The sequence below is a fragment of the Delphinus delphis genome, chromosome 6, assembly GCF_949987515.2.
Source record: "Delphinus delphis chromosome 6, mDelDel1.2, whole genome shotgun sequence".
NCBI lineage: Eukaryota > Metazoa > Chordata > Mammalia > Artiodactyla > Delphinidae > Delphinus > Delphinus delphis.
The window spans coordinates 38,684,409-38,712,392 of NC_082688.1; the positions used below are offsets into that span (position 1 = coordinate 38,684,409).

General features: G+C 41.1%; 1 protein-coding gene across 1 annotated transcript in view; it reads right to left on the bottom strand.

Moving 5' to 3' along the window:
- The window catches only part of LOC132426614 (spermatogenesis-associated protein 31D4-like), a 203,268-nt gene that overhangs the window by 9,541 nt on the left and 165,743 nt on the right, over positions 1 to 27,984 (bottom strand). Inside the window, exon 5 of the mRNA XM_060013411.1 lies at positions 26,887 to 27,037. Within this exon, the coding sequence (XP_059869394.1) occupies positions 26,887 to 26,996 (110 nt within the window). The 5' untranslated portion in view covers positions 26,997 to 27,037. The remainder of the gene's footprint in view (positions 1 to 26,886; positions 27,038 to 27,984) is intronic.

Consider the following 27,984-nt stretch of genomic DNA (forward strand, 5'->3'; position numbering starts at 1 on the left):
CTCACATCCTGGCCACGGTCCCAAGGATGAGCCACGTAGAGGGAGCTTTTTTTAGGTTACCAAAAAGCCTGAAGAACAACAGATTCTAGAGCAGAATCCTTTAAAACTGCACTTAACACTGCCGCTTTAAGATGTTCTTCATTCATACACACACCACACTTTCAACTGAACTCTACCATGTAGTATTTCTAGTAGAAATATCAAGAAAATAAGGCATTGCCTCTGCCCTCAGGCAGGTCATAGTTCAGTAAGGCCTGCAAACAACTATAATAAAGTGATACGAACTATAAAAGAAGTAGGAATAAGAACACAATGAAAATACAGATAAAGGAGCAATTAATTCTTCCGCCAGGAGGGAGACGAGAGATACGCAGGGCAACTTTCAGACGTGGTGCCCACTGAGATGGGCCTTGTGAGGTCACCCCTCCTCCTCTCCATCCTTGCCCTGGCCCTCTTCCTGTTCTTCACCCCCTTCCTCCTCATCCTCCTTTGCTTCTTTCTTTAGACTTTAATTTTTAGAGCAGTTTAAGGTTCACAGCAAAACTGAGCAGAAAACACAGAGCTCCCATATGCCATCTGACCCCCCAACACCCCTCCACACACACACACAACCTCTCCCACTATCAACATCCAGCACCAGGACTTCCCTGGTGGCTCAGTGGTTATGCCTGCCAATGCAGGGGACATGGGTTTGATCCCTGGTCCAGGAAGACCCTACATGCCATGGAGCAGCTAAGCCTGTGCACCACAACTACTGAGGCAGTGCTCTAGAGCCTGTGAGCCACAACTACTGAGCCCACAAGCCACAACTACTGAAGCCCACATACCTAGAACCCATGCTCTGCAACAAGAGAAGCCACTGCAATGAGAAGCCCATGCACCGCAATGAAGGGTAGCCCCCACTCACTGCAACTAGAGAAAGCCTGCGCGCAGCAAAGACGACCCAACACAGAGGGGAGGGGAGGGGAGGGGAGGGGAGAGGAAGGGAGGGAGGGAGAAAATAAAAAAAAAAAAATCCAGCACCAGAGTGGGACATTTGTTACAATCATACCTACATTGACACAGCATTATCACCCAGAGCCCATAGTTTACATGAGTTTAGACAAGTGTATAGTGGCATGTATCTACCATTGTAGTATCATACAGAGCAGTTTCACTGCCCTGAAAATCCTCTGTGCTCTGCCTCTTCACCGCATCCTCCACCCTAACCCCTGGCAACCACCAATCATTTTTACTGTCTCCTGTGTTTTGCCTTTTCCAGAATGTCATATAGTTGAAGTCATACAGTGTGTATGTTGTAGCCTTTTCAGATTGGCTTCTTTCACTTAGTAATATGCATTTAAGTTTCCTGCATGTATTTTCATGGCTTAATAGCTCATTTTTTTCAGTGCTGAATGAATACTATTCAGTTGTCTGGATGTACCACAGTTTATTTACCCATTCACCTTAGACATCTTGTTGCTTCCCAGTTTTGGCACTTATGAATAAAGCTCCTATAAACTTTAAAAAAAAAAAACACGTTGTTGAGGCATAATTCACATACCACATAATTCACCCATTAAAAGTGTACAGTTAAATGACTTTTAGTATATTCACAATGTTGTACATCCATCACTATGATCAATTTGAGAACATTTTCATCACTCTAGCCTTCACCCTTCAATCTCATCACTCTCCCCAGCCCTAGGTTACCACTAATCTACTTTCTCTATAGATTTGTCAATTCCAGACATTCATATAAATGGAATTATACAATATGTGGCCTTTCATATCTGGCTTCTTTCACTGAGCATAATGTTTTCAAGGTCAGTCCATGTTGTAACAGGTATCAGTACTTCACTTCTTTTCATGGCAAGTAATATTTCATTTTATGGATATACCACATTTTGTTTATACACTGATCAGTTGTTGAACATTTGGTTTGTTGCCACTTTCAGCTATTATGAATAAAGCTGCTATGAACATCTGTGTACACATTTTGGTGCAGACATATGTTTTCATTTCTTGCTTATTCATTTTTGCAATAACTTAAAGTCACACTTTGTCTAAGTTTGTTGTTTTCTGAGATTTTGGTAATATAACCATACCAGACTCCCTATGAAATGAAAGCTTTGGAGTCTAAATGCAGTTTTTGTCAAATGTCTGGGTGCATCAATTTGCCCTCCTGCCAACACTCTCAAAATTAGCCCTTGAGTCAGCAGGAATTATGGTGATGCATAATGCTTAACATTTAAAAGTAATGAACACCTTATGTTCTCAAGTTCCTATTCTTAGAAAATCAGAAGAGGGTGTGGGAAGAGAAAGTGCAATCCAGCCCAAGTGAACATGACCAAACCTATAACATGTATAAAAGTGCATGCCTGGTCACACTAAAGCACTGGGCATGTGCCTGAGGATGAGAGTAGCAAAAAAAATGAGGCTGAAAAAGAAGGGGACTCAACTGCGAATGACTTTGAATGACAATTTAAGAAGCCTGAACTCTGGACCAAGGCAGTGGGAAGCTAAGGTTTTCATAACCAGAAGAATGGCATTCCCAGATCTCTGTTTTGGGAAGATGACTGGCAAGGTGACTGAGAGTTAGGGGAAAACATGCAAATTATATCACATAGGACTTTTTCTCTTGCAGATGATAGAAAACCTAATGAATTCTAGCTTGAGCAAAAATTTTAATTTATTGGCTTCTATTTCTCTACAACACAGGAGCAGATTCAGCTTCTGACTTGCTACCTCTTGGTTCTGCTTTCTTGGTGTTGACTCATTCTCAAGCCACTTCTCTTATAGTCCCAAGATGGCATCCACCCAGGAAAAACAGAATTGTTGTCCCAGTTTCTCAACCAAAGTCCCAACATTCAAGTGACTGGGACCAGCTCAGGTCATAAGAACACCCATGAAATAATTACTAGGAACCAGAGAATACTACTGGCCTAGTCTAGGTCAGTGCTACTCAGAGTGTGGTCCGTGGGCCAATGCCTGTTTCCACATTTTTGTTACCATCTGCAACAAGATAAGTATAGACAATGGAATATTACTCAGCCATAAAAAGAAACGAAGTTGAGTTATTTGTAGTGAGGTGGATGGACCCAGAGTCTGTCATACGGAGTGAAGTAAGTCAGAAAGAGAAAAACAAATACCATATGCTAACACATATATATGGAATCTAAACAAACAAACAAAAATGGTTCTGAAGAACCTAGGGGCAGGACAGGAATAAAGACACAGAGAATGGACTTGAGGACACGGGGAGGGGGAAGGGTAAGCTGCGACGAAGTGAGAGAGTGGCATGGACCAAATGTAAAATAGATAGCTAGTGGGAAGCAGCTGCATAGCACAGGGAGATCAGCTCGGTGCTTTGTGTCCACCTAGAGGGTTGGGATAGGGAGGGTGGGAGGGAGACGCACGAGGGAGGAGATATGGGGATATATGTATATGTATAGCTGATTCACTTTGTTATACAGCAGAAACTAACACACCATTGTAAAGCAATTATACTCCAATAAAGATGTTAAAAAAAAAAAAGGTAAGTATAGAAACTGAGGATGGTTAGAAACTTGTTCTGCAATTTGAGAGAGTAATTAAATTCAATAATAAAAACTGAGGCTTATATTTTGTATGTCATAGTTCATCTGTCATTTTTCCAGTGATTCATTTTTACCAGATTTTATACAAGTACCAGTCCACAGTGGATGGGGGTGTGGGAGATGAAGCAAACTGGTCCTTCACCACAGATAGTCTGAGAAACCGTGGTCTCATATACATGGTCCACAGTGAAGCTTGCGGGTGAATCAACATTCTGGAAGCACACAGGGAGACTTTGGGGAGCTCTTTCCCCCTCGCCATGAAAGAAGGCAAAAATAAATGTCCACTATAATCGGGATCTTGGTTGGAGAGAGGAAGCACATTCCCAGACTTACTTTAGCTCTCTTATTTTCTCATGCTTTTTTCCACGTTGACCTGCCCTCTTCAAAGTCCCTAGTAAGAACTTACTCTGCATAAGCTTTGGATATGGCCAGTTTAATAGGCTACACATTACATGGGCATTCACCTACCTTGCCCATTAGAACTTTTATTACTAGAATCAAAGCATTTGAATGGCTCTCTTAAGCCATTAAGAGAAAAACAACTTCGAGCTAGACTAACAGAAGGTAATTACTAAGCTGAGCCAAATTCCTCTGCCATGCTCTTGGCACTGAGGTACGGAAACTCTACAGCCCTATACGAAGTCTGAAGGAAAAAAATGTTTTATACAAATTTCAGGGGTCTGAGTTTCTCATTAAAAATACATTTTAGAAAGTTGTTTTAAGTTAACTTGCTAGGGCAGTTATAGGGCAAGGAAACGGGTGTAGCAATTTGTCAAATTGCAGCTTTCATCTCTCTTTTAAAATAATATGGAAACAATAAAAACACAATTAAAACTAAAATTAAAAAAGCATAATCTGAAAGAGTGTTTTGATTTTTTTCTAATGAAAGCTCTGCAATTAATGTTTTGCTGGAGAGCAACCCGTGTTTTTAATCTCACAAAGGGCTAATAAATGCTCAGAATTTGAGATGTCTGCTAAAACTCAGAGCTGGAAGTGACCTTGGAGAACCTTCTAGTCTGGCTTTCTCATTTTACAAATTGGAAACTGAGGCCAGAGCAGGTTTATTTATTTTTTCCTTAATCCTTTCTTTCGTGTGTGTGCGTGTGCGTGTTTTCTCTTGGTGTCTGCACATAATTTAGTCACTCAATATAGGACTTTCTTCTTTCCAGTATGAAGACAAGGACTCAACAAACACCAAATTTTATGCAGTACTACCTCAAAATCTGCAATTTTTGCCTAAGTGAACTTCACAAACCATTGAGAGAGTAATGCTTTTTTGTGAAAACCAAATGGAAATACAGCATGTGCCTTCATGCCTTCTGCAATAAAATAAGCTGAATGCAACTTCAATATTCCTTGGTGACCCCAGCTTAGTCTAATAAACAGCTGTGATACTGCAGAGGAGCAGGTGTAGGTGGTCTGGGACATGGACACAAATGTGCATTGTCTCCAGCAGTGCCCCACAAACCTGCTATCATTTTAAAAATCCATCACCTGTATTTTAGGAGCTTCCCTCTTTTTCATAAAAACACAACTGTTGGTCAAATATACATACGCAGTGCAAAACTGACCTATGACAGAACTGCCTTTAGCAGGTCACAGGGCTACCCTAAAGAGTTAATGTAGTTTGGATCACTTGTATCCCCTCAGGGGATGAAGGAACGACAGGAAGGAAATGGAATATAACAAATAATATAAGATTTGGTGGGTACTTAATATGTTCCCCAAACTTTCATTCATTTCATTTCTTAACTGTCTTGTGAGAGAAGAAATATTTCTCTCACTTCACAGATAACAAGACTGAGCCCCAGAAAGATTAAATAACTTGCCCAAGGCCATAAGAGCTAAAAAGTGAAAAAGTAAGGATTTGAACCAAGCTTGCTTTTGTCCCAGACGTGCTTCTTCAATCCACACAATACTGTCTCAGAGAGTAGAGTCACTGGGTCTTGACCACTGACTTCATTTTAACAGGCCAGGAGCTATATTTTGCTGTATAACAAACCACCCCAAAAATGAGTGGCTTAAAACAATGAACATTTTATTTGCTCATAATTCTGCAGTCTGGGTTGGGCTTGGCTGGGTGATCCTTCTGTTGATCTTACTGATGGCTACTCACGTGGATTCATCCAGCTGGCAGGTCAGCAGGGGCCTGGGCTTGACTGAGATACTGGGATGGCCAGGCTTGTCTCTCAGGGCCTCTCCCTCCTATGTGGCTTTTCTGACAGCCTGTCCACATAGCTCTAGCAGGCTAACAGAATTCTTATAAAGCAGATCATGGCTCTGAACAGAACAAAAGGAGAACTTCTTAAGGCTTAGAACAAGAACTAATAGAGCATCACTCTGCCACTTCCAGTTAATTAAAGTAAGTCACACTCCCAACTCAGGTTCTAAGAAAGAGGACTACACAGAGGCAAATACTGGGAGATCACGGGGGGCCAACAATGTAACAGTGGTCGCTATACTCTTCTTGAACTGTGGCACAATCAACTGTAAAAGTTGCTGTTTCTTCTATACCTTCCCTTTTTCTTATGTCCAGTTTTTCACTCTTTTCCTGTTTGTTTCTCCACTTTCTCCTACCATTTCTTAGCTTTTCTGCATTGTAACTGGCCTTCCCTAGGCAGCCACAAATAAAGGATGCCTCTCCTTCAGAGCAGTGAACTGACCAATCGCATCTTGTCAACCCTATTCTTCAGGTCATCAGTCTTTGCAGCTGAAGTGTTCTACTGACAGAGGTTTCTTTGTCTAGGTTGTTGTTTCATTTTGCTTTGCTTTATAAACTGGGTTCAAAGCTGGAAGTCTAATTTAAAGGAAATAGGACATTACTGCCTCAAGAAGCAACTTAAGTGAGTACATTTAAAACCTTCACCCTTATAAATAAAATTTAGAATCTATGATACTCCTCTTCAGTTTTACCTGCAAGAAGGCAAGATGTCCAGTTCAATGGCCAAGGCAACAAATCAATGCTTATCATGTTTTACATGCTTTAAATTCCTTTAGCAGTCATTCACCAGGGCAGAGAAGGAAGAGAGGCCTGTAGGAATCAGATAATTTCCAGCATTACAATTCTAGTTCACAGCAGGTTGCTTCTTACACACAGCTAAAATGAGATCAGATTAAATTTCCATTGGATCATTCAACCTGTCTGATCACTGCTTTCTGCTGTCAGGAGAGTTTCAAGAGTACTAAGAATTAGGGCCAGGAGAACTTGCTGTACAGATACCACAAGCATGAAGAGGGCAAAGGAAGTAAGAGAAAAAAATTGTAAACACCCAAGGTGAAAATTCTTGCAGAAGGGGATCATGGGTTTCCATTGGAAATACTGAGGAATTAAAATGAAAGTTAAAATAAAAGTTGAAATGTCAATTACCCTTCAAGTGTTTCCAAATCCGTTCACTGACAATGTTTATCACTGTGTCTTTTATTCTGCTCCCTGAGGCCAGTCACTGGATCCTTGATTGTTGGATTACGTCTCCACCAGACATTTAGGTGCCAACATGAAAGGGGATTACAGTTAACTTGGCTATGAATTGCTCAAGTGAAGGTGGCAACTGAGATAAAATGTCTTTGTTACTATTTTAGACTAATTCATTGACTCTAATCTGCGTTCTGTCGTCACAAACATCGAAAGTTGATGGAAAATGGGTGTAAATTCATACATAAATGAATAATACACAAACTCATTACAACCCTCATAATGATATACAAAAGTCCAATAAATATTCCAAGAAGTCCAATAAATATTATATGAAAATTTGGAGAATCTGACTAGATTCTGATGTTCTCAGGAAGAAAAAATTGATAAGTTTATCAAAGAAATTTTTGAATGAAGTATATGAATGGGTCTAGCCACACTAGATATTTAAATACAGCATAAAGCTGAGCTGAAAGGAGTGGTGCCCACCAACACCAGTGTCCATATGGTGGGGAGAGCTCCAAGGGTGGCTGCCGCCAGTTGACTCTGTCCCCAGGGTGAGCTGCAGTCGTCACCATCCCTCACCCCATGCCTCTCTGGGAAACTCTCCAAGACCAGTAAGCATTTTTTTGTGAGAAGTCTCTTTTAAAACTGCTTTTGCTATATCCCATAAATTTTGGCATCAACATGTCTCATGGTCTCTGCCTGAAGGACAGGGCCTGGATCTGACCCCATCTCTTCATCACAACCTCCACTTCTCCCCCTGGACCAGCCTTCACCACCCTCAGCTTCAAGTCACCTGTCATGGTCTCCCACACGAGCTCCACGCTTTTTACCCTTTTGCTCACATGTTAGCTTCTGCCCTTTTATATGGAAAATAAACTCTCTATGGTGAAAAAAAATAAGGCTATGATAATTAAAATAAGACACTACAGAAAGAAGAAAAAATATAAAGATATAGAACACACACTAGACAGTCCAGAATTGATTTTTTTCCATACAAGAATTTGACAGAAAACAAAAGTGACATCACCAGAAAGGAAGAACTATTCATTAACTTGTGCAGGAATAACTGGGTAGGAATTTAAGGAAAATAAAATTAATTTAGACCCATCTTTCATAGTGTATGACAAAATAAATCCCAGATATATTAAAAAGTTAAATATTTTTAAAACATCCTTTTCCAAATGCCCACTCAAACAAGGTATTAGATCTGTGAATTTAAAACCAAGGATGACTTCCTAAGCTTAAAATCTTTTAAGAAATCATAAGACAGGGCTTCCCTGGTGGCGCAGTGGTTGAGAGTCCGCCTGCCGATGCAGGGGACACAGGTTCGTGCCCCGGTCCGGGAAGATCCCACATGCCATGGAGCAGCTGGGCCCGTGAGCCATGGCTGCTGAGCCTGCACGTCCAGAGCCTGTGCTCCGCAATGGGAGAGGCCACAGGAGTGAGAGGCCCACGTACAGCAAAAAAAAAAAAAGAAAGAAAGAAATCACAAAACAAAAGACCAACTGTTCAGACTACCTAAAATTTAAAACTTCTATTTGTAAAAAAAAGAGTAGCAAAATCAATTTTTAAAAAAAGAACAACAGCAGATTGAGAAAATGCATTATTTTACTATTACAGCAATAGCAAACATTTTCACATTTATTTTTAATTTTTTAAAAAATTTTTGTTGGGCTTCCCTGGTGGCGCAGTGGTTGAGAGTCCGCCTGCCGATGCAGGGGACAAGGGTTCGTGCCCCGGTCCGGGAGGATCCCACGTGCCGTGGAGCGGCTGGGCCCGTGAGCCATGGCCGCTGAGCCTGCGCGTCCGGAGCCTGTGCTCCGCAACGGGAGAGGCCACAACAGTGAGAGGCCCGCGTACCACAAAAAAAAAAAAAAAAAAAAAAAATTTTGTTTATCTTTGGCTGCGTTGGGTCTCCATTGCTGAGTGTGGGCTTTTCTCTAGTTTCGGCGAGTGGGGGCTACTCTTCGTTGTGGTGTGCGGGCTTCTCATTGTGGTGGCTTCTCTTGTTGCAGAGCACAGGCTCTAGGCGTGCAGGCTTCAGTAGTTGCAGTACGCGGGCTCAGTAGTTGTGGCTCACAGGCTCTAGAGCGCAGGCTCAGTAGTCGTGCTGCAGGGGCTTAGCTGCTCTGCGGCATGTGGGATTATCCTGTACCAGGGCTTGAACCCGTGTGCCCTGCATTGGCAGGCAGATTCTTAACCACTGTGCCACAAGGGAAGTCCCCACATTTATTATTTGTTGATGAATTTTTTTTCTATATGTGGCCTTTGTTCAGGGCAACAGAATTAATATTCCTAAAACCCCGTTTCCTTATGACATTTCCTTGCAGGAGTATAGCAATTCTCTGTTGTTTACCATTCTCTAATGTCAGTCATTTCAGTACAACCTTCACATACTCACCATATCCATAGGCCATTTCTACCCAATATTTATTTAATAATTTTCGTTAAATCAACTCTGTTTTACTTAAATACATTTACCTTTGTTCCAACCAATAATTTCTATGAAATCAGAAGTTTTATGTAAATGAGATTTAAATGTATAATACAAATTTAAAAACACAAATATGTCTACCATTGAAAATTACCTATGCTGACCGTGATGATTAATTTTAATGTCAACTTGGCTAGGGTATGGTGTCCCACTGTTTGCCAAACATCAGTCAATGTTACAGTTATAGTGGTTTTTTTAAGATGTGATTACCATTTAAATCAGAAGACTCTGAGTAAAGCTGATGGCTTTCCATAATGTGTGTGGACCACATCCAATCAGTTGAAAGACTTGAGATAAAAGACTGAGGTCCTCCAAATAAGAAGGAATTCGGCCTCCAGACTGCCTTCAGATTCAAGACTTCAACATCAACTCCTGCCGGAATTTCTAGTCTGCTGGCCTGCACTGCAGTTTTTGAACTTGCCAGCTTCCACAATCACATGAGCTAATTCTTTAAAATAAATCCTCACCCCGTCTGTGTGTGTGTGTGTGTGTGTGTGTGTGTGTGTGTGTGTACACTCGTACACTCTATCCTATTGGTTCTATTTCTCTGGAGAACCTTGGCCATCCTTTGGGAACACTGACTTTACAAATCACATTCAAGAGTTGGCCTGGATGCCAATGTCCACCTAAATCTGGCTTCTCCTTCCTGTTCCAAATTCATTTCATGTGACTTTCCACTGCACACTCTGCTTTACTCCATCTGGTCGCCTCACACCTTTGTTTGCGCTCTGTACTCTGCTGAGAATGCTTTGGTTTGGCAGGCCTCCCCAGTTACTACCTTCAAGGCCTGGATCAATTACCACATGGGGAGCTAAGGAAGAAATCAGATTCTCACATTCTGACATATATAAAACCAACTTTGGAAAATAAGTTTCCATCTCACATGCCAATTCTGACTAAGTGGTGGTAGCTTCTTGGAACATGTTAAGGAGGATTCTGAGGCTCTCTGAAAGAACACAGTGATCTGTTAGTGATATCTAACAGCAGAAGTGTGAGAAGGGGTCAGACTGGTAATAAACTTATTTGCTCTCTGGCGTGATTAGTAAGCAAACTAACCGGAAGTATTTTCCTGAGCCCTTTCCAATGCCTACTCAAACAAGATATCAGATCTATGAACTTTTTTAAAAAACTAATATACTTTCTAGTCATTTCCCTGATTTACCTATATAGGGACGTCAACCAAGAGCATTCAAACAAAGGTAGAAAGAGAACAGAGAGCAACCTACATTTGCTTCCCCAAAACCTGCTTTTTCGCATAATACCAAACATCAAAACAGAAATCTACCTACTGGAATGAGTGAGTGGGGAATACAAATATCCCCAGCATGCCCACTTAGCTTTTCCGTGGCCAAGCTGCCCAGCACCTGACACTGGGACATCCTTATAAATATCTGGGGAAATCACTAGGTATGAAAATTCTCTTGGAACTGAAAAGTTGCATTGGTCCTTCCCTCACATCCCTGCCTTCCCATCCCTGGATTGCTAGAATAACAAAAGAAGCAACCCTTTGCAGCACACCAAGATCTGAGTTTGCCTGATTGATATAGATTTTCCTGAAAATCAACCTAAAATTGTCCTGATAGGAAATCATCCTGTGCCTGGTTTTCAATAGTTCTTTCCCATACCCTTTAAGATTGGGAGTAGCGGGATGGCATGAGTATTTATACAGGTGGATTAGGTTACTTTCATTTATTCTGAATTTGAGCACTTCCTTCCATCACAACAACGTGACAGGCACTGAAGAGACAAAGAAAAATCATATTTGGTTTGTGCTTTCAAGGAGCTTGTAGCTTAATGACAGTCAAAGAACATATAGAAACATATCTTAGACCAGGGTCGGCAAACTTTGTTTTATGGAAGACCAGATAGTGAATGTTTTCAGCTCTGTGGGCCATATATTTTCTGTTGCAACTACTCAACTCTGCTGTTGAAGCACAAAAGCAGCATAGACAATACTTAAATAGATGGGTGTGGCTATGTTCTAATAAAAACGTATTTACAGGAAAAGGCTATTGGTCAGGTGTGGCCCCTAATTTGCTGATCCCTGACTTAGACTCTACTAGATGTCTTAGGACCTGAGATGAGCACCTCTCAGAGGAAGAGTTTAAAAAAAAAAAAACGGGGGGTGGGGGTGGGGATCAGTCTTTGGTTAGTGTGGTCGCTTGAATAATCAGAACCTTATCCCTTGGTGGTGAGTTTTTAATTTATTGAAACTCTCACAGGACTTCCCTGGTGGTGCAGTGGTTAAGAATCCACCTGCCAATGCAGGAGACACGGGTTCAAGCCCTGGTCCGGGATGATCCCACATGCTGCAGAGCAACTAAGCCCGTGTGCCACAACTACGGAGCCTGCGATCTAGAGCCCGTGAGCCACAACTGCTGAGCCCATGGGCTGCAACTACTGAAGCTCGCATGCCCTAGAGCCCATGCTCCTCAACAAGAGAAGCCACTGCAATGAGCAGCCCACGCACCATAACGAAGAGTAGCTCCCGCTCAACACAACTTGAGAAAGCCCGCACACAGCAACGAAGACCCAACACAGCCAAAAATAAATAAATAAATATATTTTTAAAAATAGAAATAAAAAAATAAAAATCTCAGTAAGATCTATGGCATTTCTTATGAATATGTGAGGAAATAAAGCAGTTATATTGAATAATAGAATGACTTTATTCATTTTAAAATATTTTTAATACAAGATTTTCTATAGTCATAATTCATTCAATGAGGAACAACTGCTAAATATGAAAATGATGTTGTAGAAATCTACAGGGCAGAGTGGAGAAAGCCCTAGAGGGAAATAAGAAGAGTCTTACAGAACGTGTTCAGTGGAAATGTGCCCCTGTCATGCACAGAGTTCCTAATTTTTCAAATCATCATGAAATATTCTGGAAAACCCATCCTCACCCCAAAATCTCAACAAAGTCTCTCTTTTTTTTTTAATTATTTTTTTAACATCTTTATTGGGTATAATTGCTTTACAATGGTGTGTTAGTTTCTGCTTTATAACAAAGTGAATCAGCTATACATATACATATATCCCCACATCTCCTCCCTCTTGCAACTCCCTCCCACCCTCCCTATCCCACCCCTCTAGGTGGTCACAAAGCACCGAGCTGATCTCCCAGTGCTATGTGACTGCTTTCCACTAGCTATCTATTTTACATTTGGTAGTGTATATATGTCCATGCCACTCTCTCACTTCATCCCAGCTTAGCCTTCCCACTCCCTTTGTCCTCAAGTCCATTCTGTACATCTGCATCTTTATTCCTGTCCTGCCCCTAGGTTCTTCAGAACTTTTTTTTTTTACATTCCATATATATGTGTTAACATATGGTATTTGTTTTTCTCTTTCTGACTTACTTCACTCTCTATGACAGACTCTAGGTCCATCCACCTCACTATAAATAACTCATTTCTTTTTATGGCTGAGTAATATTCCATTGTACGTATGTGCCACATCTTCTTTATCCTTTCATCTGTCGATGGACACTTAGGTTGCTTCCATGTCCTGGCTATTGTAAATACAGATGCAATGAACATTGTAGTACATGACTCTCGGACCAGGGCTCGAACCCATGTCCTCTGCATTGGCAGGCGGATTCTTAACCACTGTGCCACCAGGGAAGCCCCCTGAACCACTTCTAATGCGAAGCTTTTGCCCATCTTGGGGATCCAGCTGGGTAACTGCCTCGAACCTTGGAACTCATTGAAAAGCAATACAGTGGAATCTGGGTTGTTTATACAATTTCCTTCATGGTTTTAGCTAAATAATTTCATATCTCTATGCCTCAGTTTCCTCACCTTCAATTCATCATAAATGCTGTCTTTTAAGCCTGTATCATATAGTACTATAAAAAGAAAAGATGGTTTTAAGAGTTTGCTTGACAGGATATCAAAATTACATGTTGGCATCAAATCAAATTTAAATGGAAGCCTTATGTTTCAGTGGGAAAATATGTAAAATCTGTTGTTTTTCTCATTTATAAATCAAATTAAATGAAGCTAAATTTACAATAGGCACCCTATCTGAGGCAATAGAAAACTGCCGTGAGGGGGAAAATTTTGTTCAAAAGCAGAACACCTGAGACGTAAATACTACTATGTCTATATTTTATCTTTCTTTCCTAATGACATTTGAATGTAAAATAAGATGTTCTTAATAAAAGATAACTTTTGAAGACACAAAGTTGAAGGTGACCAATTAGAGTAGTGAGGGCAGAGGGCAAATAACAGTGGTTAAAGATTAAATAGGAAGTGAAGAGCATGTAACATTGTTATAGATGGGAAGAGAAAGAGAAGTAGCTGGGGGCAAAACAGGACTGCTACTTTGTTTTCAGATAATATAATCATGGCTGCCTTACAGTTTTCAGCTTTTTAAAATGAGGATTACGGGCTGATCATTCAAGAAATGTAATGTATGTTTTCAGATACATTAAAACGTATGTATATTTAATTTTAATTTTTAAAAAACTTTTATTGGAGCATAGTTGATTTACAATGTTGTGTTAGTTTCAGGTGTACAGCAAAGTGATTCAGTTATCATATACATATATGCATTCTTTTTCAGATTCTTTTCCCATAAAGGTTGTTACAGAATACTGAGTAGAGTTCCCTGTAGGGAACTTGTTGGTTATCTATTTTTTTGTTTGTTTGTTTTTTGTGGGTTTTTTTGTGGTACGCGGGCCTCTCACTGCTGTGGCCTCTCCCGTCGCGGAGCACAGGCTCCGGATGCACAGGCTCAGCGGCCATGGCTCACGGGCGCAGCCGCTCCACGGCATGTGGGATCTTCCCGGACCAGGGCACGAACCCGTGTCCCCTGCATCAGCAGGCGGACTCTCAACCGCTGCGCCACCAGGGAAGCCCTGGTTATCTATTTTATATATAGTAGTGCGTGTATGTTAATCCCAAGTTCCTAATTTGTCCCTCCTCTCCATGTTTCCCCTTTGGTAACCATAAGTTTGTTTTCGAAATTTGTGAGTCTTTTTCTGTTTTGTCAATAAGTTTATTTATATCATTTTAAATTAGATTCCACATATAAGGGATATATGATATTTGTCTTTATCTGATATACTTAGTTTGATAATCTCTAGGTCCATACATGTTGCTGCAAATGGCATTATTTTGTTCTTTTTTTATGACTGAGTAGTATTCCATTGTATATATGTACTACATCTTCTTTATCCATTCCACTGTTGATGGACATTTAGGTTGCTTCCATGTCTTGGCTATTGTAAATAGTGCTGCAGTAAACACTGGAGTGCGTGTATCTTTTTGAATTATGGTTTTCTCCAGATATATGCCCAGGAGTGGGATTGCTGGATGATGTGGTAGTTCTACTTTTTGTTTTTTAAGGAACCTCCACACTGATCTCCACAGTGGCTGTACCAATTTACATTCTCACCAACAGTGCAAGAGGGTTCCCTTTTCTCTACACCCTCTCCAGCATTTATTGTTTGTAGACTTTTTAAAAAAATATTTTTTTATTTGGCTGTGCTGAGTTTTAGTTGCCACATGCGGGATCTTCCTTGCAGCATGTGGGATCTTTTAGTTGCAGTGAGCAGGATCTTTTAGTTGCGGCATGCAGGCTCTTAGCTGCAGCATGCGGGATCTAGTTCCCTGATCAGGGATTGAACAGAGGCCCCCTGCATTGGGAGCATGGAGTCTTAACCACTGGGCTACCAGGGAAGGCCCTGTTTGCAGACTTTTGGTGATGGCCATTCTGACCAGTGTGAGGTGATACCTCACTGTAGTTTTGGTTTGCATTTCTCTGATAATTAGTGATGTTGAGCATCTTTTCATGTGCTTTTTGGCCATCTATATGTCTTCTTTGGAGAAATGTCTATTTAGATCTTCTGCCCATTTTTTAATTGGGTTGTTTGTCGGGTTGTTTGTTTGTTTGTTTGTTTGTTTTACATAGAGCTGCATGAGCTGTTTGTAAATTTTGGAGATCAATCCCTTGTCAGTTGCATCATTTGCAAATATTTTCTCCCATTCTGTGGGCTGTCTTTTTGTTTTGTTTATGGTTTCCTTTGCCATGCAGAAGCTTTTAAGTTAGGTCCCATTTGTTTATTTTTATTTTCATTGCTCTAGGAGGTGGATCAAAAAAGATATTGTTGTGATTTACGTAAAAGAGTGTTCTAAAAGAGTGTTCTGACTATGTTTTCCTCTAAGAGTTTTATAGTGTCCGGCCTTACATTTAGGTCTTTGATCCATTTTGAGTTTATTTTTGTGTGTGGTGTTAGAGAATGTTCTAATTTATTTCCTTCCTTCCTTCCTTCCTTCCTTCCTTCCTTCCTTCCTTCCTTCCTCCCTCACTCACTCTCTCCCTCCCTCTCTCCCTCCCCCTCTCTCTCTCTTTCTTTCTTTCTTTCTTTGGCATGGCTTGCAGGATCTTAGTTCCATGACCAGGGATCAAACCCAGGCCCTGTGACTGAAAGTGCTGAGTCCTAATCACTGGACTGCCAGGGAATTCTCCTAATTTCTTTATTTTACATGTAGCTGTCCAGTTTTCCCAGCACCATTTTTTAAAGAGACTGTCTTTTCTCCATTGTATAGTCTTGTCTCCTTTGTTGTAGATTAATCGACCATAGGTACATGAGTTTATTTCTGGGCTTTCTATCCTGTTCCATTTATCTATATATCTGTTTTTGTGCCAGCACCATACTGTTTTGATGACTGTAGCTTTGTAGTATAGTCTGAAGTCAAGGAGCCTGACTTCAGCTCCATTTTTCTTTCTCAGGATTGCTTTGGCTATTTGGGGTCTTTTGTGTTTCCATACAAATTTTAATTTTTTAAAAAAGATGACTTCTTTCCCAAAATGTTGTAATGCTTATTTGGTAAAAGAGGTCTTGGGGAGTGAGAGCTACAAATATGGAGAGGGAAAAAGAGTAATTCCTGAGTGTTACTGAACTGTAGACAGATTTCTAAAAATACTAGAAATTGTACTTGGTAGACCAAATAGATACATTTAAATGAGGATTCCAGGAAATGCTGGGCATTGCTTTGCAAACGGCCATCTCTAAATTTTACAGATATTATGTCCACTCACAAAAAGATCCATGGGGTTTTCCAATGTTTCTTGCCCTTTGGTCTACAGTGTAATTTCTCAAAGAGTGTTTACAATGGATGATAAGAATTATATAGAAAAAAATAAAACAGGAGGGTCATGTTCAGAACCCATATATATGGACACGTGATTTATGATAAAAATGAAACTACAAGAAGTGAGGAAAGAATGGCCATTACAATAAATAATGCTGGAAAAACTAGACAGCCACAAGGGGGAAAATTATGTTAAATCAAAGACATTAGATAAAAAAGAATAATTCACACTGTGTATCTGACATCTCATAGTACAAAGCAGTGCTTCTCAAAGTGTGGTCCATGGGCCACTTGCATCCAGGTCACCTGGGTGATACTTAAAGATATAGATACTTGAGCCTACCTTAGACTTGTTGGTTCCCTAGTAGTAAGATCTAAGAATCTGTATTTTTGTCAAACTCCCCTAGATGTTTTTTAGTACACTAAAGCTTGAGATTCACCAGCAGATCATTTTGCAGTTAGAAAAACAACTATCTGAACCCTGGCTCTGCAAATTTATGGGTTAATTAATTAATCTGTCTAATGTAAGTTTTCTTCCCAGTAAAGTGGTGACAATAATTACTTACCTCATAGGTAAGTTGTGATGACTGAATGAGATATTGCATATACAGTGCTTACCATAGTCCTGGTTCATAACAGACACTCCATAAATGTTAAAATTACTCTCCATATCCAGTAAACCTGATAAAAATGATGTGTTTTCAATCATAAACAAAAAATTTCCATTGTAAAATTATAATTTTGAACTAGTATTACTGTATATAAAGGACAGTACCTTTGTCAAGCATACTGACATGTAAGTGGGGAGTATTTGATCTTGTGAACTTGTTTGGAGGTAATATCTAGACAATATAGCTATTCATTCATACACCTGCACAAAAAAAACTGTGGTCCCATCTAAAATATGCAACCTTATGGGACTTCCCTGGTGGCACAGTGGTTAAGAATCCGCCTGCCAATGCAGGGGACACAGGTTTGAGCCCTGGTCCAGGAAGATCCCACATGCCACAGAGCAACTAAGCCCGTGCACCATAACTACTGAGCCTGTGCTCTAGAGCCCGTGAGCCACAACTACTGAGCCTGTGTGCCACAACTGCTGAAGCCTGTGCGCCTACAGTCTGTGCTCCACAACAAGAGAAGCCACCACAATGAGAAGCCCACACACCACAATGAAGAGTAGCCTGCACTCGCCTCAACTAGAGAAAGCCTGTGAGCAGCAATGAAGACCCAACACAGCCAAAAATAAATAATAAATAAATAAATGTATCAAAAAAAAAAAAAAAAAGAAAAGATGCAACCTTAGGTCTTGTGCATGTGATACAATGAGGGACATCTGCCCCATGACCCCAATAAGCTAAATCACCTTGGGAGTGAATGTATGGCAGATTAATTCACTCAGCAAACATTTACTGGAGGATTATGATGTTCCAGGTACTGTGCCAGACTCTGAGCATTAAGAAGAGGAAGCTGTGGTCCTTCCCCTCCAGCAGCACACAGTTTATGAGATGTTGCAGCATGTTATCTTCACATTTACATGTATTACACATGCAGCAAGTTTTTTACACATTAGTTACACATTAAGTTTTTTGTTAAATGGCTAGGAAACTGGAAAAGCCTGGTTTTTTTGGACAGGCTTTTTGGAATTAGGGATAAAAGAAAAATATTAAACAGTACATTTACTGTACCTAGCTTCCTCTCCTCCTCCTGCCCCCCAAAGCGAACATTTTTCTTTGAAACTTTGAAAACAATGCTCCATTTTCTTCTAGCACCCAGCACTACTGAAAGTAAGTGTGATACAATGAGTAAATGAAGGAAACTGCCCCGTGAAACAAAGCGACCTTAGCAACTTCTCTGGTCTGTCCACTCATCTCCTTGCTCTTCAGTACTCAGGGACTAACTATCAGTGCTGGAAAGTGGACAGCTACTTCAGAAAGTAATGGGGAAAAGAGGTGACAAATCAGGGCCCGACTGTGCCCACTCATAACCAGGAACACCTGAGATTCAGGTGAGACGTTCTGCAAAGACCGTCTATACCAGATTCCTAGGATTACCGTAACTAAGTTCCACCATAACACAGTTGGGTGGCTAAAACAACATAAATTTATTCTTTTGCAGTCTGGAGACCAGAAATTCAACAGCAAGGTGTCAGCAGGGCCAGGCTCCCTCTAAGGGCTCTAGGGGAGAATCTGTTCCATGCCTCTCTCCTAGCTTCTGATAACTGCAGGCGATTCTTGGTATTCCTTGTCTTGTAGCTGCATTGCTCTAATCTCTGCCTCAAACATCACATGGCCTTCCTCTCTCTGTGTCATCTCTTCTTATAAGAACACCAGTCCTTGGATTATAGGCTCAATCTATTCTAAGATGTTCATGTGAATTTGACTAATTACATCTGAAAAGATCCTATTTCTAAATAATGACATTCTAAGGTTCCCAGTGGATATGAATTTGGGGGAGACACTATCCAACCCAGTCCAGTCTCAGGAAAGCATGGTCTTAGGGGAAGGCGGTGATAAGGGTTAGTTGAAATGCAGGCAGGCAGCAGATGGGAGCAAAGGCCAGGAGACAGAAACAGCGGCGCACTTAGCATCCAGCAGCACTGATCTATTCAGGATTGCCTTCCCACATGTTCCTACCTTCACTGACAGGGCCCACGTGTCCATTCAGGCATAAGAGGCACAGGGTCAAGGTACCTTTAGGGGACTATGGAAATGTTTCAATCTCTTTTAAAATCTGAAGAAAAAATAAATATAATCCAACCTGGATTACATTGATATTTATATCAGTATAGTCATAACATATAATTTTTAATATTTTTTATGGAGGAGGGGGCTCAGGAGAGGCTAAAGTGCTTAAGGCACACAAAAGTCATAATGCAGCCCCATTTACCAATGCTCATGCTCTCTGGTGGAAATTTCCTCCCTCTTCCATCATCCATCTTACCCTTCAGGCCTCAATTTATGAATCATTTGTCTTGGGGAAACTTTCCTTGAGAACATTTTCTCCTCCATCTCACCCCTATTGCATTCCTCCACATACTCACACCTAGCTTGGTGTATGTGCTCCTTATGTGCATAGCTCTATCACTCCAACTCCACGTTGTTTTACAATGACCCATTCCTATGGAGTCACTCAGAGACTCAATATCAGGTATCACTGTGATGCAGATACTATTGGTGCTCCACCTAGATCCACTTTGTCATTATCGTGCCTCAGATGTCATGAGTGCATGGCTCACACTCCAAGCCTCCCAGAGAAACTGTCCTTGCCTGACAGAACTGTCTGGCGGTGCTTGCGAGCTCACATTAGCCTCTACTCAAACCCACCTCCAAGGGTGGTCCATAGCTAACCAGTGACCGATAGCAGGGTTGTAACAGCCCAGCCCCTTTGCCGATGGGGAGAATAACTTGTATGGCACCATTCACTCCCCAGAGTGTCCTGTGAAATCACATCGTAGCTTAGCTTCTTCCCCTGCCCTATTCTGTTTCCCCACCACATATACAGCATTCCCTCAGGATTAAATGGCTTGCTAAGAATACCCACATCAATCTCTGCTTCTAGGGAGCATGACCTGAGACATTTTGAATTGCCATGACCAGCATGAACAAACTGGCGAAAACTGTCTAATAAATGAACATATTGAATGAATGAATGAGTGGACAAATGAAGGAATAAATGTTGGAGAGACACGGAAGCAAGCATCAAAGACCTACACAGGCCTTTACAAGGGCTGAACTGATAACAAAAGAACTTCAGCCCTTGCTAAACTGACAGCTTGAGCACAGGGAGAAAAGATAGGCATGTAGGCTCTAGAACAATGGCGTAAGACAGGTTCTCTCACAAAAACTGGGGAAGAGTCTGACAATTAGACCTGAAGGACAATGCCTGCTGTGTGCCTGGTTAGTCACTTCCACGAATACCAACAGACTAAGATGATATTAAGCCATCAAAACTGATGGAGATTTCCTTAAATTCTCTCAGACCTGATTGGCCCAGAGCTGGGGACAAGATGAGTTTGCAAGTTTGGATTATGAGGTTAGTTCCAATGAATATTTGGAAATGATGATTTGTTGATGAAAGGCTGCCTTTGGGGCTTCCCTGGTGGCGCAGTGGTTGAGAGTCTGCCTGCCGATGCAGGGGACACAGGTTCGTGCCCTGGTCCGGGAGGATCCCACATGCCACGGAGCGGCTGGGCCCGTGAGCCATGGCTGCTGAGCCTGCACGTCCAGAGCCTGTGCTCCGCAATGGGAGAGGCCACAACAGTGAGAGGCCCACGTACAGCAAAAAAAAAAAAAAAGAAAGAAAGAAAGGCTGCCTTTGAAGACCTGATACCCTGGTGATCCTAAAAGTGTGGTCCTCTGGAGCCAGTGTCAGACAAGCTGGGAAAATAAGAGAAGATTTCATGGCATGTAATTTCTATCATAGATATGATTCTTTGTAATTTAAGCAGATCCTCTCAACCTTTGCAGCAGTTTTGGAGCTGAGCAGATGGCAGGGGAAGGCTTGACTAAGTGGTGAAGTTTCAGCTGCAAAAGGCAATTCCTAGAATGACAATTCAGAAACTCATTTCCCCCAACACTTATCATATTGGCAGAGGGTTCATGAATCTTTTTAGGAAAACGAGAAGGAAGCAGTGCATCAGAATAAGGCATCCTGTGTTTGGTTAGGTTATATGGAAGCAAACACTACTGAATCCAATTCTTCCTGAGTGTTTGCTATTCCCAAGGCAGAGGGCCAGACTTGTTTGTAAATTAAATACTACCAAAAAAAGCTAAAGCTCAGGGTCTGCAATCTAAAAGACCTCCGGCACACAAAGCAACTACTAAATGCATTCTAAGTTGCTCCAACCCTGGCTGGCATTACAGACCCCTGTAGTTTCCAGCTACATCTTATAAAGCCCCAACCCCCGGGCCGTGGACCAGTACCGGTCCGTGGCCTGTTAGGAACCAGGCCACACAGCAGGAGGAGAGAGGCAGGCAAGTGAGCAAAGCTTCATCTGTATTTACAGCCGCTCCCCATCGCTCGCATTACCGCCTGAGCTCCGCCTCCTGTCGGATCAGCGGCGGCATTAGGTTCTCATAGGAGCTCAAACCCTGCTGTGAACTGCACATGTGAGGGATCTAGGTTGCCCGCTCCTTATGAGAATCTAATGCCTGAGGATCTGAGGTGGAGCTGAGGCAGTGATGCTAACACTGGGGAGTGGCTGCAAATACAGATTATCATTAGCAGAGAGGTTTGACTGCACAGAGACCATAATAAATCAATTGCTTGCAGACTCATATTAAAACCCTATCAGTGAGTGGCAACTGAAGACAGGCTCAGGGATCCCACTGATTCTGCATTATGGTGAGTTGTATAATTACTTCATTATATATTACAATGTAATAATAATTAGAAATAAAGTGCACAATAAATGTAATGTGCTTGAATCATCCTGAAACCATCCCCCACCCCGGGGTCCATGGAAAAATTGCCTTCCATGAAACCAGTCCCTGGTGCCAAAAAGGTTAGGGACCGCTGTTATAAAGAAACAGCGAGTTTGTAGAAAGAACATAATCTGGACTCAAATCCTGCCTCTGATACTAAATAACTATATTATCTTGAACAAATTGCTATTCCTTTCCGAGCCTGTTTCCACAAATGTAACATGGGGATGGAGGTGGGGGAGGGAATAATAGCAATCTCAAAGGATTATTGTAAAAGTTCAGTGTGATAATGTTTATGAAAGTAACTGGCAAACAGTAGACTTTAAACTCATATCAGTTTTTCTTCATTTCTATTCTGCCTAGCTTGGCAGAAGTTTATGTCAAAATAGCTGCATTCTTTCAAAGCATTTCAGCTCTGGCTCATCTATAATTTTTCCCTTATCTTCAAGTAACTTTAATATTAAAGTTTGTGTTCCTTGAAATTCCATAGCCCTTATTCTGTGTGAATGAAGCAATGAGGTCCGGCTTTTGGGATTTTAGTTTCGATCCTTTGCATTGCATATGTAACAAACTATAAATGCATTTGATATTCAGAAACTATAAATGTATATTGTCTTTTAGTGAGGACTGAGGACTGGTTGTTTTAATTCAGTTTAAATTACTCAAATGCAACAAAAGTGTTATCAACTGAGATTATTTCTGTGGGAAATAATAGAAAAGCTATTCAACTGGCTTTAAAAATTCAGGGAATTTACTAGCTCCTGTAACTGAAAAGTCCATAGGACTTTCCATGGGTTGGTCCCAGGCATGGTTTGGTCTATAGGCTCTGGCTCAATTTTTCTGCAGTTACCTCAGTTCTGTCTGCCTTCAAATGTTGGCTTTGTTCTTGGGCTGGCCTCATAAAATGACTGCCAGCAGCACTTATGGTGGTTCTGCAGTCACATCCAAGGGTAGAACGAAGGCCAAAGCCAGTTTTTGGTAACATCATCATACAAAAGTCCCAGGCTTCACTCTTACTGGACTACTCCAACATAGTGTCTGTAGGATGGGAACTGCTATGCTCTGACTGGCTTAAACCTGTATCAATCACTGTGACAAAGAACTGGGATTATTCTGAGAGGCTTAGATCAAGCAGGACCCTCCTCTGGATCTGAAGATAAGGTTCATCCCTCCTAAAGTCCATGGTTGTCACTCAAGGAAGCTGAAATGGATGGTAAAGGAACAAATTCAATGTCTGCTAAAATTAAAAACGAAATTTTAGCAATTTAGCACAGTGTTCCTAAATGTCTGGTTTTTTCTTTTTGAAATTATCACTTATTTCACTACACTGAACACTTTCCAAATAAAATATCACACTTTAGCATCCAAGGGCAATGTTACACTGAGAGTCAACTAATACAAGGCAAGACATCAGCAGGAATTTCAGGACATCAAGATGAGAGCTCTTCTTTCTTGCTTTTTCTCTCTCCACTTTCCCTTATTTTTGTCTCCCTCTATTTTCTCATGAACTTTTTTCCTCACTTTCTTCCAACTATATTCCTCTTTTTCTTTTCTATTTTATCGTTTTCTTTTATTTATTTATTTTTAACATCTTTATTGGAGTATAATTGCTTTACAATGGTGTGTTAGTTTCTGCTTTATAACAAAGTGAATCAGCTATACATATACATATATCCCCATATCTCCTCCCTCTCGCAACTCCCTCCCACCCTCCCTATCCCACCCCTCTAGGTGGTCACAAAGCACCGAGCTGATCTCCCTGGGCTATGTGGCTGCTTCCCACTAGCTATCTATTTTACGTTTGGTAGTGTATATATGTCCATGCCACTCTCTCACTTTGTCACAGCTTACCCTTCCCCCTCCCCATATCCTCAAGTCCATTCTCTACTAGTTCTGCATCTTTATTCCCATCTTGCCCCTAGGTTCTTCATGACCATTTTTTTTTCTTAGATTCCATATATATGTGTTGGCATATGGTATTTGTTTTCTCTTTCTGACTTACTTCACTCTGTATGACAGACTCTAGGTCCAACCACCTCACTACAAATAACTCAATTTCATTTCTTTTTATGGCTGAGTAATATTCCATTGCATATATGTGCCACATCTTCTTTACCCATTCATCTCTCGATGGACACTTAGGTTGCTTCCATGTCCTGGCTACTGTAAATAGAGCTGCAATGAACATTGTGGTACATGACTCTTTTTGAATTATGGTTTTCTCAGGGTATATGCCCAGTAGTGGGATTGCTGGGTCATATGGTAGCTCTATCTTTAGCTTTTTAAGGAACCTCCATACTGTTCTCCATAGTGGCTGTAGCAATCTACATTCCCACCAACAGTGCAAGAGGGTTCCCTTTTCTCCACACCCTCTTCAGCATTTATTGTTTGTAGAGTTTTTGATGATGGCCTAAATAGACATTTCTCAAAAGAAGATATACGGATAGCCAACAAACACATGAAAGAATGCTCAATATCACTAATCATTAGAGAAATGCAAATCAAAACTACAATGAGGTATCACCTCACACCAGTCAGAATGGCCATCATCTTTTTCTTTTCTTAACATGCCTTTTAAAATATGCAAACATAACAGGATGTGAGATTAGACATTTCTTGATGTCTAACCAGGAAATTTTAGCTAAAGCCTCAAAGCTATCGAAACAGATCATCATCTATCATCTAGGGACACGTCCTCTCAGAAATTATTAAAAGAGGCCAAACTCATCCATTGCTCACCTCCCCAGCAGCATAATGAAAGAGAAAACTAGAGCTTCATCAGAAAGAAAGTTCTTCAAAGGTGAACTTATATGTAGATATGAGAAAGGGATGTTTTCACCCAGCCTGGAGCCAACTGAAGAAGCTTTCAAGTGAATCTCTCAGAAAAGCCAGAGCTTGTCAGATAAGGGAGGCTGGTATCTTACTTACTTGAAGCTGGATATTTTAAAAATTCCAGGGGAATTCCCTGGCAGTCCAGTGGTGAGGACTCAGTGCTTTCAGTGCCAAGGCCCAGGTTGGATCCCTGGTCGGGGAGCTAAGATCCCGCAAGCCATGTGGCACGGCCAGAAAAAAAAAAAAAAAATCCGTAATACTGGAGTTTGGTGGGACAGGGGAGGAAAGGAAAGAGTGAAAGTACAGATAATGCCCATCTTTCCCACTGCCAAACCCCAAGCTTTGAGTCAGAATTAAGCTGAGGAGAGAGCAAAGAACTCGGGTGAAACTTTTAAACTGTATGCAGGATGGAGAGTCATTGTGTGGGGTTTTTTTTTTTAGATTCAACTAGGTTCTCTAATACTTGAAAATATAACTCTTCAATAATAGCCAAACACGATTCTGCCTGAGCTGTTTTCAAGAGGTGAGGAAGCAAAAGTCCTAAAGCATGTTGTTAGTTGTAGGAATTTTTAAAAAATGTTTTGCCTTACATTTTAACGTAAAGAAAAACGTTGTTTCCCAACTGTACCCCCACTAAATTCAGTTTATGTAATAAACTTACTATATGAATGCAAATTATCATATATGCATCTTCAATATACCTTCTCTGAGCATACCTAAATAATGCATCAGTGGGGTCCTCCAGGAAATGTGGAATTTTCATACAGAGCAATTGAGGAGTTTACAAAGATCTGGGGCAGTGGGAGGCTAAGGTCAGCAAATGGAGGAAGGATGGAGAAACACCAGAGGGAGCCTTAGCATCCCCAGGCCTGCAGAGAGAAGGGGAGGGAGTGGTCACCCAAGCCCAAAGAGGGATGTAGCTGAGCTTCTCTCTGATGTGCTGATGCCTTGGATAGCAGCAGGCAAGAAAGCCCGGCCGGTGCTGGGCACAGAGCAGGATGCAGACCAGTGAACAGCTCAGTGGGACTGGCAAATAGCGAATATTCAGCACATGTATTTCATTTTCTAAATTCTAACAAATATCATTGTAATTGATACAGAATACTCAAAGTACTTAAAACTGGTGATAAAGTAGAATTTCCCCATTGAGTCTCTTGGCAAAAACAGAATTACATTCCTCAAGGAGAAAAAATTAACCACAGGCCAATGAAATTGGCCTAAAGAGTATACAAAATGTATTTAAACACAAATGTTATTCACCCAAAATTCACCTCAACATGTGATAAAAGTTAATCACCAAAACAAATCTGGAAATAAAAATGCTGAAAATGGAAACCAAAGAAACAGTGACCCTATGTAAGATCACAAATGACACAAGCCCAAGGCCCACTTCGCCCACGCTGACCTGGCAGCACAGACTATTAAAGCACCATCTCTTTCAACATCTTTGCTCAGACAGGCCCTCAATGCTATATTTTCTGACACCTAGGCAGTCTAAAATCACGATAAAATCACCTGTATTCCTAGGAATACAGAAAACTTTGTCATTCTTAGCATCTCAAAAGATCACTTTTTCCCTTTGCATCATTTTTCCATTACTCTCTGCATTCTTATCTTTGTGAACTTAGAGCGGGGCACCTAATTTTTCCACATCTTTGTTTTTTCTCACTGATGAAATAAGGACGCAAGATTTGTTCAACTCATTCTTTCCCCAACCTATCCCTTCAGTTGGTTCCCACATTCCAGCCATACAACACCCAGTCTTTCTCTTTCTGAACTCAACTACGTGCAGAGTTCTGTGTTCTGTCATTGCTCTGCAAAAGCTTCCTCTCTGTCCCCATCACACACACACACACACACACACACACACACACACACAGACACACACACCCTTCCACCACTCCACCGTCCAAGGAAATCCTTCAAGGTCCAGTTTAAATGTTATCTCTTCTCTCAACCCCCCACTAATCTTGCCCTATTCCACACCCCCAAGCCCAATATGATCAATAGAGTTGAATATCCCCTCTCCTCTGCTCACCTGGTACTTAGTCCTCTTAGAATGGTCTTTATTACCCACATCACAATTAGCTCTTTCGGTGACCATCTTCCCATTAGACTGATAGATCTTGGAGGCAGAAACCATGCCATTTATCTCTGTATCTCCAGTGGCAGAGGGAGAAGGTTTATGCCTAAAGAAAGAAAAAAAAAAACCTGAAAAGGTTTTCGAGATCTTTTTAAGGTTTTGTAAGCAACAGAAATAACCGCTGTGCACTCCCCTCTGCTCTACTGGTACGTTAGGGCCAGGGCTACAAGGAGACAGATGGTGGACATGGACACTGGCTTCCCCTTTGACCAGAAATCTGGTCAAGGCCACCTCAAAATCCATCTAACACAAAGACAAGAACAACATGTAATAAATTAAAACCACCTTTTGCTACTTAGTTCTTAGCTATGTTCTACATGTCAAGTTGCCTTAAAATGAGAGGTGGCGGTTCATTAATATCTTACTGCTTGCACTGTGTTTACAAAATGGGTTGTGCTGCAACACACTTACACAGTTATAAATAAAGCAAACTGCCAAGAGATTAGCTGTGGAAGATCTGAGATTCTGTTTTCACAAGGACTCTCCCAGTCACTTCACGCTTATGGCAAATTCATGACTGTACCCTAAGGTCTATTTAGCCTAGACTAAGCGGCTGTCACCAGCCCCATTAATGCCGCAGCAAACTCAGTGGAGCTGCTTACAGACCAGGGAGGAGAATGATGTCACTTTGCTTTTAACAGACACCATTCTGAAGTCTTTGCGTTTCCTTTGCAGTCAGCAAGACAGACCCCAAGTTCAGGAAGAGAAGTTTCTGACTATAAACTTTCAAGAATTCCCTTCCTGCCCACCTGTCTCTTTGAGTCATGTTGACTATGCTCATTAGATGGGTTACTCACGTACAGTAAGTTCCTATTATTTGCAACCCATTGTTCTCTAAAACTGCTTCGTAAACTATAAAGGGCTTTAAAAATTCACTTGTTTTCCTGCCTGAGGTGAGGACAACTCCCCCTCCAGCTGAAATTATCAGCACACAAATCACAACTATCCACCAGTGAGGACAGACTTTCCCTGATTTCTAAAGCAACATATTAA